Raw genomic sequence first — 15,717 nt, forward strand, 5'->3', positions numbered from 1 at the left:
TAGAAAATCGGGGATGGATTCTTTTTTAAATAAAATACAAACGACAGCAAATTATCGATTTTTTCACTTCTTCTCGGCACCCTCGGCCTCCTTCTCCTTCTTCTCGTGCTCTGCGATCAACGCGCCGACTTCCTTAGTAGAGAGCTCCTCGAGCACAGTCTTCCCATCACGACGAGTCAAAACCGCCATCTCGACCTTCTCAGAAGCCAATTTCACGTCCAAAGTCTTCCAAAGCACCTTGATAGCCAACTTCTTCGCCTCTTCAAGACTTGGCGACTTGTATTCCTGCTTGAGAAGAGTCACAGCGGCCTGATGGTTGCTTCCGATGCAAGTCGCCTTCCATCCAGTGTAATTTCCAGATGGATCCGATTGGTAGAGCTGGTAGCCGTAGTGTTTGTCCCAGCCGGCGTAGAGAAGTGACACTCCGAACGGTCTCTTTCCTCCTGAAATTTTAAAGATTTTCTCCTGAAAAACGCTCCAGAATCCCTACCAATCTGTGTATATCTCTGCTTCTCATTGCAAAGATTCTGGACGAGCTGCTCGACGGGCATCTCCTCCCCATAGCTGTTACGGTAGCTGGCGGCCCACCATCTCAAATGGTTGATGAGAATGTTGGCGTCGGCGGTGATTCCGGCGACGGTACACGAGATATTGTCGGAGAGACGGTAGACCTTCTCGGTCAGGACGGAGTCGTCCAACAACTTGTGCACGTTCTTCCGCTCGGCGGCGATGACAATGCCGTCGGAAGCGAGGATTCCGAGACAGGTTCCGGCGTGGCCGATAGCCTCCATTGCGTACTCGACTTGGTAGAGGCGACCCTCTGGTGAGAAGATGGTCGTTCTACTATCGTAACGACGAGCCATTGTCTGGAAAAGTATTTTTTCAGAAAGAGTATATTGAAGGATTTTTAGGGGGAGACGGGAAAAAAGAACGAAAACTGTTGAAAAGTTGTTTTAAAAAAGGGGTAAAAAAGCGTCGAAACAGCTGATTCTGGCTCTAAATTAGCAGTTTTCAGTTCAAAAATCTCCAAAACGTATCAAGGAACGCTCAAAAGCAACAAAGTGTGAAATCTAGACGAAAATTGCCGATTTTCACTGTAAAAATAAAAATGTTGTTCAATTTTTATCAAAAAAAACGGCTAAATCAAGAATTTCTACGAAAATTGGCAGTTTTTCATGGAAAATTGGCGAAAATGAGCATCTCCGCCGTCAAATATAGCTTTTGTTATAATTTTTATCATAAAAAATGGGAAAAATTCCCCAAAAAACAGCCAAAATCCAGCGGTACGCTCAAAAGCTGCGAAGTCTGAAACCTAGACGAAAAATGACCGTTATTAAGGAAAACTTACTGAAAATGACCAATGTTCACTATAAAACTAGTATATTTTTTCAATTTTGATCGAAAAACAACTGATAACCAGGCGAAATCCACTCAAAACACTCTTGGCAGAATTTCAACGAAAAATGACAGCTTTTCAGGGAAAATCCATAAGAATGAGGATCTGCGCTGTCAAATATGGCTTTTGTTTCAATTTTTATCATAGAAAATGACAAAAATCCCTCAAAAAACCGCCAAAAACCGCTAAAAATCGCTGAAAATCATCAAATCGGCGCTCAAAAATGATGACTTGAAAATCAGTGTCCGATAGAGCGCGCTTGCTTCACTTTTGGGTTTCTAGGCCGTGGCCGAACTTTTTTTATAGGTCACCTGTCGAATTGTTTACATTTTCAGGTGTTTTTCATCGATGAAATGGCATATATTTCTGAAACTGAGCTGAAATTTTTGCGTCTGTTAGAAAGAACGAAACGACTGACAAAAGAGGACCTATCGGCGAATGTTTGGAAGGTTTTTGAGCTGGAAAAATGAAAAATTTTCTGAAAATTTGAATTCCAGGTGTCCGCAGCGACGAAAATCCTGAACAACTTGATATATGTGCTGCAAAATGACGTGTAATTCATAAAAATCTTTGAAAAATAACCAAAAATTCAAATTTTTCAGTAAAACTAACGATATTCTGCACGAATATCGACAAGAGGTGCTGCAGCTGAAGCTGTTGGCTGAAGCGGAGAGTAAAGTGAGTGTAGGAGTGAAAATATCGGTTTTTAGCAATTTTTAAGCTAAAAATCCGAAAAAATTGTCATTTTTACCCCTGAAACTCAATTTTTCGATGTAGAAAACAAAAAATCGGAAAACCGAGTTTTTTGAGCAAAAAACTCATTTTTGCAAAATTTCCCACTGTATGGGGTAAAAATATCGATTTTCAGACGATTTTCGATTTAAAAATCCAGAAAATCACCATTTTTACCCCTAAAACCCAAATTTTCGATGTAGAAAACAAGAAAATCCGGAAAACCGAGTTTTTTGAGCGGAAAACTCATTTTTGCGAAATATTTCAGTGTAGGGGTAAAAATAGCAATTTCGAAGGATTTTGAGCTAAAAATCCGGAAAAAAACCGCCATTTTTACCCCTAAAACTCATGTTTTCGGTGTAAAAAAACAAAAAAAAATCGGAAATTTGAGTTTTTTGAGCAGAAAACTCATTTTTGCGAAATATTTCAGTGTAGGGGTGGGAATATCGATTTTGAAGCAGTTTTTGGAGCTAAAAATCCGAGAGATCGCGGTTTTTCAACCCTAAAACTCAATTTTTCGGTGTAGAAAACAAAAAATCCAGAAAAACCGAGTTTTTTGAGCAAAATACTCCCAATTTTTAGTGTAGAGGTGAAAATATCGCTTTTTAGGCAATTTTGAGCTAAGAAACAGGAAAAATCGCAGTTTTTACCCCTAAAACTCGATTTTTGGTGTAGAAAACAATTTTTTGCAGTCATCCACCGAGGAGAGGCTGAAAGTGATCGAAAAAATTCCACGTGTCTTCGCAGATGTTCCAGTTGATGTAGAGGATACTGATAGTGGTAATAATCGAGTTTTTGGTCTGAAAATCAAGAAAAATCGTGTTTTTTAACCAAAAAACTCACTTTTTTCCAGAAAAAAAAATTTATTTGGAAAATCAGTTTTTAAAGGTTTCTAAACTAAAAAATCCGGTTTTTGCGCAATTTTCCAGCTTAAAATCCCCAAAAATCCAGTTTTTCAAGCCTTTTTTACCATTTTCCAGCAAAACCGTTCGAAAAAGAGTCGGCAGCCGGGCTCCGTGCTATCCAACGCTCAATTTATCGATCGGATCTTCGGAAGCAGCTTCTAACGTCGAATAAGCAGAAAAATAATGGTAAAAATGGATTTTTCACCTATTTTTAACCCGGAAATTGATATTTTTCATTCAAAAATTAAGAGTTTTCACACAAAAATATCTAATTTTCGCCTAAAATTGAATTTTTTCACCAAAAAGTTGAGTTTTTATTATTTTTTCTCAGCGAAAGTTGAATTTTTCGTGATTTTTCACCCAAAAAATGAGATTTTTATCATAGTTGTCAAGGCCCGGCCCGGGCCGGGCCGGGCCGGGCCTTGTCGGCGAAATCAGGGCCCGGCCCGGCCCGGCCCGGGCCGGCCCGGGCCGGGCCGGGCTTAAGGCCCGGCCCGAAGGCCCGGGCAAATTGGCGCGAAAGTCAAATTTTCAAATTTTTTCAAATTTTTTGAATTTTTTTGAATTTTTTTGCGAAAAAGTCACATTTTCGACTATCAGTCAGAATTAAAAGAAATTCTGAAAAATAGTCAAAAATGGTCACATTTCCGATGAAAAATTGAAAAAAATTGGAAAAAAAAATTGAAAAAAAAGGGTCGTTTTTTGAAGCCGGGCCTTCGGGCCGGGCCGGGCCTTGAAAATTTTCTACCGGCCCGGCCCGGCCCGGCCCGGCCCGGCCCGGGCCTTCGGGCCTTGCCGGGCCTTGCCGGGCCGGCCCGGGCCTTGACAACTATGATTTTTATAGAATTTTCACTCAAAAATTGAAATTTTTCTATCAGAAAATTGATTTTTCATCTAAAAATTAGAAGTTTTGACTGAAAAAATCAAAATTTCTACCCAAAAATTGACATTTTTCATTCAAAAAATTGAATTTTTATTGATTTTTCACCCAAAAATTGAGTTTTTCCCCATTTTTCACCCAAACATTTACTTGCAGCCGACGAAATATTCATAAAAAACGAGCGACTCGAGGAGGATCTCGCCAATGATTTACTCTCAATGACGAGATCTCTGAAAACGGTGATGTCGGCTGCTGGAGAGGTTATTAAGGATGATAATCAGAAATTGACAAAGATGCAGAAACAAGTCGAGGATAATACGAAAGCGTTAGAGGTAAAAATGAATGAAAAAATGAGTTTTTCAGTCGAAAAATGGGATTTTTAGAGATTTTTCAGCTGAAAAATCGAGATTTTTCTATATTTCAGAGCTAAAATGCTTTGAAAAGCAAGTTTTTAGAGTGAAAAATGAGATTTTTCTATGTTTTCACACTGTACAGCTCGAAAATTACCGCGAAATCCCATTTCTCGCGACTTTTAGACTGAAAAAATGAGTTTTTGTACGCTAAAGCAAGTTTTTTGTGAATTTTTCAGCGGAAAAATCGAGATTTTTCAAATTTTTTGCGAATTTCAGCTTGAGAATTTCGGAAAAAGTGAGGTTTCTGCGAATTTCTCGGATTTTCCACGATTTTTATGACTAAAAACGAGAGTTTCCGATGTTATTAACTCGAAAATCTCTGGAAAATTGAGTTCTAGAGGTAAAAACTACGATTTTTCCGGACTTTTAGCTCAAAAATCGCTTAAAAACCGATATTTTCATGCAGAATATCGTTGGGTTTTTGCCAATTTTGAGTGGAAACACCGAAAATCGCGATTTTCCTCGATTTTTATGACTAAAAAAGTATGTTTTCAATGTTTTTTACTCGAAAATCTTTGGAAAAATAAGGATTTTCAGCAGAAAGCCCAAAAACTAGTTTTTAAGCAAGATTTTTTGGGACTTTTCCAGTTTTTCTCGATTTTCTGACCTAATTTTAGCTCAAAAACCTCTGTTTTTCTGATTTTTTGTTGTTTTCTACACCGAAAAATTGAGTTCTAGGGGTAAAAACGACGATTTTCATCGTTGGGTTTTTGCCAATTTTGAGTAGAAACACCGAAAAATCGCCTTGATTTTCAGACTAAAATCTCTGGAAAAATAGGGATTTTCGTGCGGAAATTCTCAAAAACTTTAAAAGAAAATTTCAAATTTCAGTCTGAAATTATTTCAGATCGAATCCGCTCGTGCCGCCCATCACGCCTACAAATGTGGACTGGATTGTATGCGAGTCTTCTTGTTTATGTTTCTCCTCATGAGTTTCGTCTCGATGGTCGTCGTTATGAAGATTTTTCCGAAACGGGCCACTTATTAAGACGATGTTATGACGGTTATGGGATCATTTTTGGTGTAAATAAAAAATTTTTTTCGGGTTTTTCATTGGATTTTTCTGTTGGAAACTGGTTATCTGACCAGAATTGTCGTATTTTGTTAATTTTTCTGTATTTTTCAGAGGTGGTTTTATCAGAATTTGAAAACATTCAAAATCTTTGAAAAACTGAATTTCTTGGAGATTTTTCTGAAATTTTTGCTTGAAAAATAGCCGATTTTCTGCAAAACTTTATTTCGTTTATCAAATTTTTTTTGAAAACAGTCAATTTTTCGAATTAACATTTAAAATTCAATCAAAAAGTGAAATTGCATGGCAATCTAGGCATTTTCACTTCAAATTTTCAAAAATTCCGTTTTTATATTCAAAATTGTGCCTAACTTCAATTGAAAGTCTCTATAAAGAGTATTAGCAATCCACCCCTCTTACAACTGCGCTCCGCCGCAAACGAGAGAGTATCGACGAGAGAGACGCAGAGTTTTTTTTTCTGGCGCGAAACAGATTTTCACCATTTTTAATCTATTTTCACAAGTTTAATTTTTCTGCTTCGCACCAGAAAAAAACTCTGCGTCTCTCTTGCCGATACTCTCTCATTTGCGATGGAGCGCAGTTGTTAGAAGGCGCGCGCTGCTAATAACTCACAAAGATTATTATTTTTGGTCTACCGTTTGATCTACCCGCTCTCGCTCGTTTCCCCCCGTTTGCCGCGAATTAACGAGTCAACACTCTTTTAATGTGAAATTTCTCCAAAAACCTAGTTTTTCTTTTCTTTTCTTTTTTCAAAAAATCTGAGATTGTCATTTTCATTGAAAAATGTCTTTAAATTTAGAAAAGAAATCCTCCCACTTCCTAGAAAATGGGTCATTTAGTATTATTTTGTTGAAAAAAATGGTATTTTCCTACTTTTTTGTTCCTGAAATATTGTTAAACCAAATTTTCACCTGAAAAACTGAGAATTTTCAAAAAATCCAACAAAAATTGCGTCCCTTTTTTCTCGAGTGTATACTTCAAAAACCTTTGAAATCTACAAAAAATACGCTTGTAAAGTTTTTTCAAAAAACAAACAATCCGTATTTGCTCGGCACAGTTCTTCCAACTGCGCTCCACCGTAATCCCCTTGAAAAATGTCTCTTTTTCTCTGAGTCTCTCAATTTCGCACACTATTTTCGTCGGTTCCGGTAGAGCACGGTTGTAAGAAGCGTGTCGTCCTAATAAGATTGAAAAAATAAAAATTTCAGAATGAAAACCACCAATTTCTTTGATTTCTATGCCCTAAACTCGAAAATGTGAAAATGTATGAAAAAATCAGGATTTTCGTGCAGAATTGCTTTTTAAAAAAGTTTTTAACTCCCAAAACCAAAATTTTTGGGAGGTTTTAGCGCAAAAATCGGGATTTTTCATACTTCAGTTTTACGGACATGTTTGAGTTAAAAACGTCAAAAACTCGAATTTCAGACATAAAAATTGAAGAAAATTGCGGTTTTCGAGCAGAAACTCATACTTGCAACGCGCCGGGCCGTGACTAGAATTTCCATGGCCCGGCTGAAAAATTTGAACTGAAATTTTGAACGAAATTTGAATTTTTTCCCAAAAGTGTCGAATTTTTTGACTATACTTCAGAATTTAATCAAACGATAGTTATACATCAAAAAATTGAAATTTTTAATGTAAAATTTTTTTTTAATTCAAAAATTTGGTTAAAAATAGGAACCTTTTTTTGAAGCCGGGCCGGGCCGTAAATTTGCAAGTATGCAGAAACTCTCTTTTTTTTCAATCTTTTCACTCAAAAACTACAAATAATTGTTTGCCTTTTTCCAGCCATGTCATCAGGTCCTGAAGGTGCAGGGACCTCTGCAGGGACCTCGGCGGGAACGTCTGCAGGCACGCCAGCCACAAGCCACCCCCCTCACCCAATCTTCCCACCACTCCCCCCATCAACTCCATCCGCAGCAACCCCTGGGACTCCACACAGTATAACTCACAACCTAATGGAACAAAGTTGGTATTGGGGTGACGCCGATCGATCTTCGGTCTCAAAAGCGCTCTCCGACCAGCCGGATGGCTCATTTGTCGTCAGAAACGCTTCGACTCCGGGCGATTTCACACTTTGTGTGAAATTCGAGGGTCAAGTAAAACTGCTGAAAATTGTGGTGAAAGACGGAAAGTGTGGATTCAATTCCGACTCGATGACCCATCAATCCGTTACGAATCTCGTTGATTTTCATCGAAAAATCTCGTTGAATCTGTACAATGACGCGTTGAACGTGTGTCTTCTGTATCCGGTATCTGTGAGACGGAATTCACAGAATGGAAAACCACTTTTTAAGAAGGGACATTTACAGCAGAGACTGGTGTTGACCGCGAAGAATGATAAGGTTCGTTTGTCACCAAAAAAGCCTAAATTCGCTATTTTTTCCAATTAAAAATTCATGGAAACGGAGAAATTGCAGTTTTTAGGCTATAAATTGTCATAAATCCTCAAAAAAAAGGTAAAAATCATTCAAGTTTTATTAAAAAAGCTGAAATTCGCTATTTTTTCCAATTAAAATCGTCCAAAAAGACCAAAAAATACGAAAATTACAGCATTTTTCAATAAAATCATATAAAAAATGTGATTTTTACAGACTTTTGTTAAAAAATTTTAAACTCGCCTTTTTTGACGTTTTTTTGAGTTTTTTTTGACATAAAAATTTCAGATTTGACTCAAAAATGTGATTTTTACATTCCTGGAAACAGAGAAATTGCAGTTTTTAGGCTAAAAATAGGTTAATCGTTCAAGTTTTATTAAAAACGCTAAAATTCGCTATTTTTCTATTAAAATCGCCCAAAAAAGACTACAAAATACGAAAATTACGGTGGTTTTCAAAAAAAGTCACATAAAAATGTCATTTTTACATCAAAGGGGTTGGAAGATGGTTGGTGGCCTAGAAACCCAATTTTTTTGGATGTTAGGCCATCAAAATTATATTTATGTTGAGTAGCAAGTTTAGAGGGTGCTTATAGTTTTTGAATTTGTTTAAAATGTTGCCTTTTGCGGGAGTCATGACAATTTGAAATTGATGGCCTAGTTTTCACAAAATTTGGATTTCTAGGCCATTAAATTTATAATTATTTGAAAGAGCGCAATTCGAGAATTCTGATGGAGTTTTCAAAATTTTGAAACTTTGAGTTTAGACAGATTTATGAAGGTTTGAAGTTGATGGCCTAGGTTTCTGCTACTTTTGGATTTCTAGGCCACCAACTTGAAACCGTCGTAACTCATCTGAAGCTCAACATTCCCAGAGTTTGAAAACACGATTAGAATTGTCAAATTCGCTCATTCAAGTAAATAAAAATGAAAATAAATTTGATGGCCTAGAAATCCAAATTGTGTGAAAACTAGGCCATCAATTTCAAATTGTCATGACTCCCGCAAAGGCATTATTTTAAACGAATTCAACAACTAAAAGCATCCTCTGAACTTGCTCTTCAACATAAATATAATTTTGATGGCCTAACATTCCAAAAATTCGGATTTCTAGGCCACCAACCATCTTCCAACCCCTTTGATGTAAAAATGGCGTTTTTAATGTGATTTTTATTGAAAACCGCTGTAATTTTCGTGTTTTTTGGTCTTTTTGGACGATTTTAATAGAAAAAATTGCGAATTTTAGCTTTTTAATGCTTTTAAATTTTAATGAGACTTGAATGATTTTTACCTATTTTTAGCCTAAAAAATGCAATTTCTCCGTTTCCAGAAATGTAAAAATCACATTTTTGAGTCAAAAACTGAATTTTTTATGTCAAAAAACGTCAAAAAAGACGATTCTCAAGCTCAAAAAAGAAGATTTTTCACATTTTTACGATCCAATTAACGCCCAATTAACCCTAATTAACTAAATTTTCCAGGAATGGCGAGACCGTCTCGAGATGGAAGCCCTCCGAGCAGTGCATCTGGCGTTCGAGCGAGGCGCGAAATTGTTCGATGCGTGTCATCAAGAAATGGAAAAAGCCGAGGGATTATATCATGCACTCAATCAATCAATCAAAGAAACTGAACTGAAATTAAGACAATTAGTGCCATTAGCCACTGTGGAGAGAGAAATTTCTGAAGAGATTCAGACGTCGTTGTCCACTAGTGAAATGATTAAAGAAGTGTTCGTTAATAATGGAGAGGTGAGAAAATTTTTTATCTGAAAAATGGGAATTTTCAGCCAAAAATGAGTCAGAAATGTCGAATTTTCAGACTTAAAATCGTTTTTCAGCCAAAAATGAGTCAGAAATGGCGATTTTTTTTGACTAAAATAAGATTTCCAGAAGAAAAATTGAATTTTTAGCTGAAAAATTAAAATTTTAGGCCAAAAATGAGTCAGAATTGTCGATTTTTTTTAATTAAAGAAATTACCACATTTTCTAGCCGAAAATGTCAATTTTGAGCTTGAAATCACATTTTTCGAGTTGAAAATAGCAAATTTTGTCTGAAAGTTTGGAATTTTGAGTAGTTTTCAGCTAAAATAAGTCAGAAATGTCGAATTTTTGTCTGAAAAATGGTAATTTTCAGCCAAAAATGAGTCCGGAGTGTCAAATTTTTAGACTAAAAACTGGATTTCTGGAAAAAATTCCGTTTTCATTAGAAACATGGCAATTTTCAGCCTAAAATTGCACAAAAAAGCTGAATTTGACCCGAAAAACGTCAATTTTGAGCTTGAAATCTCATTTTTCGAGCCAGAAATAGCAATTTTTGTCTGAAAATTCGTAATTTTTGAGTCATTCCACGAAAAATCTTGCTTTTTGAGCCCAAAAATCGTAATTTCTGTCTGAAAATTTGTAATTTTTAAACCAAAAAATCCATTTTTCAATCGAAAAAGTTGACATTTTTGCAGTTTTTAGCTGTATTTCCACTAACAACTGAAACATTTCCAGTTCATCAAGGAGTCAATTCGCCGAACTGATTTTCGAGCCAAAAGTGTTAGAAATCACCAAAAATTAACTAAAAAAGCACTTTTTAGTCGAAAAATGTCAATTTTGAGCAAAAAATCTCGTTTTTCGAGTCGGAAATAGCAATTTTGTCTGAAAACAATAAAAATTTTGCAATTTTCGCTCAAAAAACGTTCAAAACCCCTATATTTCCACTAAAAACGGACTATTTCAGTTCATCAAGGAGTCAATCCGCCGAACTGATTTTCGAGCCAAAAGTGTTAGAATTAACCAAAATTTTGAGCTCAAAATTTCATTTTTCGAGTCAGAAATAGCAATTTTTGTCTGAAAATTCATTATTTCTAAAGCAAAAGTACGGATTTTTCCACAGTTCAGTCGAAAAAGTTGACATTTTCGCAATTTTTTGCTCAAAAAAACGTTCAAAACCCCTATATTTACACTAAAAACTGAAACATTTCCAGTTCATCAAGGAGTCAATCCGTCGAATGCGTGCCGAACTGAAGGAATTACTCGAGAAGAAACAAGAACTGTCGAAGATAACGGATGAGATTGAATCGAAGAAGCAACACGCAAAACATCGGCTCTCGGAGCTCATGGAAGTTCGGAATGCGGTCTACGATCAAATGGATCCATCACTTTGTACTCGAATGGCTCAGCTATTGGATACGGGAGGAGAACTGATTAATAGTGAACCGATGAAAGTGACTCAATTATTGGCTGATTTGGAGCTGAGATGGACTCCCGCACAGTTCTTAATGTGTAGCTCGTCGAAAGAGAATGCGGCGAACGCGTTGATTCATGCGAGATATCGAATCGCTCAGTTGGATAAGGCGGTTGGGTTGAAACGAGAGCCAATGGATGGAATCTTTTTGATTCGCGCCTCGAAGTCTTATGTAAGGAAGTAGAAACTCGAAAATTAGAGAGATTCAAGCTAAAAATTGAGTTTTTTGGTGTAAAAATCGAGAAAATTTGACTGAAACTAGTCTCAAATCGATTTTGAGTCAAAAATTGGGTTTTGGAGTTAAATATCATAAAAAATCCACTGAAAATGGTCTCAAATCGATTTTGAGTCAAAAATTGAGTTTTTGTTGGGTAAAAATCGTGAAAAATCGACTGGAACTAGTCAGAAATCGATTTTGAGTCAAAAATTGAGTTTTTTGGTGGTAAAAATCGCGAAAACTGGCGTGCCTTGGCCGCTTTAAACAGTTGGAAAAAATGTTGAAAAATTGGTTCATTTTTTGTCAAAAATCTCTGAAATTGCCCCTTTCTAGTTTTTAAAAATGATTTTGAGCTGAAAATTGCAAATTTCAAGCGAATTCTGACTGAAAACTGATGGTTTTATATAATTTTTGGCTGAAAAGGGGATTTTTTGTCAAAAAATAGCGATTTTCAGCTAATTTCGACTGAAAAACGATACTTTTCCGACGATTTTCTGACATTTTTCACATTTTCTATTAGCAGTCCACGCCCTCTTACAACTGCGCCCAACCGCAAACGAGAGAGTATCGGCGAGCGAGACACAGAGTTTTTTTCTGGCGCGAAACCAGGGGTGTGCGGACAGGAAAATTTCGGAATTTCGGAATCTCGGAATTGTCCGAATTTCAAATTTTCGGACTTTCGGAATGTCGGAATATTCCGAATTTCGGATTTTCGGACTTTCGGAATGTCGGAATATTCCGATTTTCGGACTTTCGGAATTTTTTTTCAACAGATTGTCCCATTTACCCATGTCGAATGCTGAAAACCGTTTTTTTGTTAAAAAAACACTGCGAAAAGACGAAAATTAAAAAAAAAACCGCCTGAAAACTGCGGAAAAATATCTGTTCGAGATCCGTCATGAAAAGTGCGCATGCGCCTTTAATACAGTACTTTCTCTACCATTCCGAATTTTTTTCGGAACGTTCCGATCGGAATTCCAGTCCGAAAATTTTTTTTCGGAATATTCCGATCGGAATTCCGTTCCGAAAATGAGCCGATTTTCGGAATTTTTCGGAATTCCGAATTCCGTTCCGCACACCCCTGCGCGAAACAGATTTTCACGATTTTTGATCTATTTTCACAAGTTTTAATTAAAAATTTGCCTAATTCCGAGAGAAAATTATGCAAAAATAGATCAAAAATGGTGAAAATCTGTGTCTCGCTCGCCGATACTCTCTCGTTTGCGGTTGGGCGCAGTTGTAAGAGGAGGTGGGCTGCTAATACAAAATGTCAAAAATGACAGAAAATCGTCAGAAAAGTATCGTTTTTCAGTTGAAATTAGCTGAAAATTGCAATTTCTAGACAAAAACCCCCGTTTTTCAGCCAAAAATTATAGAAAAACATCAGTTTTCAGTCAGAATTCGCTTGAAAATTGCAATTTGCTAATACAGTTTCTTCACAGAAATTCAACAAAAAATTATTGAAATCTCGAAAAATTCCAGACGGACAAACTGGTGCTGAGTGTGCTCCACGGCGAACGTGTCTCTCACTGTCTAATCGAACAAAACGAGGAGGGATGGGGATTCGAGCACAGTAACGTCTACCTGACGACAATTCACGATTTCGTCCGTTACTACGCTCACAACTCACTCGAAACGCACGCCGACGCGATTAAGACCAAATTGAAAGTACCCGCATTCGATGTGGCGACGAAGGACGACACCTCGAAACCGATGCGAAACGGTCCAGGACAGGTGTGGACGCCTCTCCCTCTATCTATGAAGTATATGGAGAAGGCGTTGTTGACTGACGATCCGACACGCCCACCGTCGTGGTCACCGGAGCCGAGACCCGACTCGTGGAGCCCACGATCCACGGAATCACGATTGATTCGGCCGACGACGTTCCCGGCGACGATTCCCGAGATTGCTGAGGCGCCTGAGGCGGAGAATCCGGAAATTGCCGAACCGGAGAATTGATTTTATTCATGTTTTTTTCGCTATCTATGTTGTATTATCTATTTATTAGAATACGATCGTTAATGGGGACTGGAAATTGGGATTTTGAGAAAAATTTGGATTTCTAGGCCACCATACGAAAAAAAACCGTGTTTTGAGCTTGAAAATACTTCGAAATACTGAAATTTTGAAAAAAAAAAAACTTTGATGGCCTAACTTTTTCAAGCATTTGGGTTTTTAGGCCACCAAGCTGAAAATCGTGTCAAATCGGTTTTAACGAGTTTTTTTTGGTTTTTCTCAGTTAGAAACGTCGAAAAATCCAGAATTTTGAAGAAAAAACTTGATGGACTAAATTTTTCAAAAATTTGGGTTTCTAGGCCACCATACAAAAAAATCGGGTTTTTACTTGAAAACACTTCGAAATACTGAAATTCGAAAAATTGAGAAATAAAATTGGATGGCCTAACTTTTTCAAAAATTTGGGTTACTAGGCCACCGTGTTTTAATTTATTTTCCCGATTTTTCAAGATTTTTTATTGATCTACATTTTAATGGGCACAGAAAACTATAAAACTTCCAAAAATTTGAGAAAAATTTGAAAAAATATTGGTGGCCGAACTTTTCGATTTCTAGGCCACCATACAAAAAACCGTGTTTTGAGCTTGAAAACACTTCGAAATGCTGAAATTTTGAAAAATTGGGGAAAAAAAACTTGATGGCCTAACTTTTTCCAACATTTGGGTTTCTAGGCCACCAAGCTGAAAATCATGTTAAATCGGTTTTTAACGAGTTTTTTTTCTGTTTTTCACAGTTAGAAACGATGAAAAATCCAGAATTTTGAGGAAAAACTCGATGGCCTAACTTTTTCAAAAATTTGGGTTTCTAGGCCACCGTGTTTTAACCATGTTTTAAGCTTGAAAACACTACATACAACTAAATTTTTGAAATTTTGGATAGATTTTTGACCGAAATCATACGATTTCCCATGAAAAAGGACTGAAAAATAGTGGAAAATTATAAATTATTTGAAATTTTCAAACTTTTTTGGTATTTTTGACTAAAAATCACTGAAAAATCACTTGAAAATCGTCGGATTTTTCACATGTTTCCTATTGTTCCTCCGAAAAACTTAAAATTTCTGAAAAAAGTTGCTGAAAATCTTCAAAAAATCAGGCAAAATCGATATTTTTGGTAAAAATTTCACTATTTTCTGAAAATGAAAACGAAAATGTTGAATTTACGACAAAAAATCCAATTTTTCGCGATTTTCTGTCATTTTTTTCTCATTTTTCATCCAATTTTCAAAAAAAAAACTCATTTTTCGCGGTTTTCAGTTCCATTTCCAGTCCCCAGACGCCTCCTAACTTACCTCTCTTCTCGGTTCCCCCTCTCTCTCTCTCTAAATGCTCTCAAAAAACCAATTTTCGGTGCAAAATTTGTATATTTTCACTATATTTTTTCTATTTTTATTTATTTATTCTCAATTCTATTCATTTTTCCATGATAACTTGTCCCTGATTCAATTCAACTCCACTCAATTCAATTCAATTTTCATTTTGTGCTCGAAAACCCTTCAATCAATTCATTTCCAAATAAATTCCGTGTTCATTTCAATTCGTCGATTCATTCGCGTATTGAATCGAACGATATTCTCTTGTTGGGCGACGGCGATGTGTCCTCTCGTCTGTTTTCTCATTACGTGAACCAAACTGAGGAAAAACGAAGAAGTCACCATTGAGCACGTGACCTGGAAGAGAAAACGGTGTGGCCGAGTTTTGGGTTTCTAGGCCATCAAAAATTGGAAAAAAAATGGTGGCCTAGAAACCCAAAAAAGTTAGTCCCCGCAGAAAAAAGTTGGTGGCCTAACTTTCCTAAATATTGGGTTTCTAGGCCACGCTGGTTGGTGGCCGAGTTTTGGGTTTCTAGGCCACGGTGGTTGATGGCCGAGGTTTTGGGTTTCTAGGCCATCTAGGCCGAAATCGCCAACTTTTTTTCTCCGGGGGACTAACTTTTTTGGGTGGTGGCCTAGAAATGCAACATTGAAAAAGTTAGGCCGCTTGAACTTATACTGTAGTGGCCTAACTTTTTGCATCTTTGGGATTCTAGGCCATCAAGATAATAGTGGCCTAGAATCCCAAAGGTGTAAAAGTTAGGCCACCACAAGAACTTATGATTTCCCGGTCAAAAGAAGCATGGCCTAACTTTCTCTTGGATTTCTAGGCCACCGTTGGAAAAAAAATGGTGGCCTAGAAATCCGAGAGAAAGTTAGGCCATCCATTTTTGACCCGAGAAATCATATGTCCCTGTGGTGGCCTAACTTTTGCACCTTTGGGATTCTAGGCCATCAAAATAATGGTGACCTAGAAACCCAAAAACAAGTTAGTCCCCCGGAGAAAAAAATTTGGTGACCTAACTTTCCTAAATATTGGGTTTCTAGGCCATGGGGTTGGTGGCCTAGAAATCCGGGGGGACTAACTTTTTTGGGATTCTAGGCCATCAAGATAATAGTGGCCTAGAATCCCAAAGCTGTAAAAGTTAGGCCACCACAAGAACTTATGATTTCCCGATCAAAAAAAGGATGGCCTAACTTTCTCT

General features: G+C 37.0%; 4 protein-coding genes across 4 annotated transcripts; 2 read left to right on the plus strand and 2 right to left on the minus strand.

Moving 5' to 3' along the window:
* Window positions 1–63: 63 nt before the first annotated feature.
* GCK72_000326 (uncharacterized protein) lies at window positions 64–863 on the minus strand (the record flags this gene model as incomplete). Its single annotated transcript, XM_003099192.2, has 2 exons — window positions 64–443; window positions 491–863. 2 exons carry the CDS (start codon window positions 861–863, stop codon window positions 64–66), a joined length of 753 nt encoding a protein of 250 aa, XP_003099240.1.
* Window positions 864–1,749: 886 nt separating this feature from the next.
* Window positions 1,750–5,314, plus strand: GCK72_000327 (uncharacterized protein; the record flags this gene model as incomplete). The annotated part of the gene is made up of 7 exons (XM_003099222.2): window positions 1,750–1,845; window positions 1,894–1,949; window positions 1,999–2,074; window positions 2,821–2,908; window positions 3,109–3,219; window positions 4,070–4,245; window positions 5,174–5,314. 7 exons carry the CDS (start codon window positions 1,750–1,752, stop codon window positions 5,312–5,314), a joined length of 744 nt encoding a protein of 247 aa, XP_003099270.2.
* Window positions 5,315–7,149: 1,835 nt separating this feature from the next.
* On the plus strand, window positions 7,150–13,143 carry GCK72_000328 (uncharacterized protein; the record flags this gene model as incomplete). The annotated part of the gene is made up of 4 exons (XM_003099183.2): window positions 7,150–7,704; window positions 9,218–9,484; window positions 10,708–11,139; window positions 12,667–13,143. 4 exons carry the CDS (start codon window positions 7,150–7,152, stop codon window positions 13,141–13,143), a joined length of 1,731 nt encoding a protein of 576 aa, XP_003099231.2.
* On the minus strand, window positions 12,941–13,153 carry GCK72_000329 (uncharacterized protein; the record flags this gene model as incomplete). Its single annotated transcript, XM_053722419.1, has 1 exon — window positions 12,941–13,153. One exon carries the CDS (start codon window positions 13,151–13,153, stop codon window positions 12,941–12,943), a length of 213 nt encoding a protein of 70 aa, XP_053591064.1.
* Between the last annotated feature and the right edge of the window lie 2,564 nt (window positions 13,154–15,717).

This window comes from Caenorhabditis remanei, chromosome I (assembly GCF_010183535.1).
Source record: "Caenorhabditis remanei strain PX506 chromosome I, whole genome shotgun sequence".
Classification (NCBI taxonomy): Eukaryota; Metazoa; Nematoda; class Chromadorea; order Rhabditida; family Rhabditidae; genus Caenorhabditis; species Caenorhabditis remanei.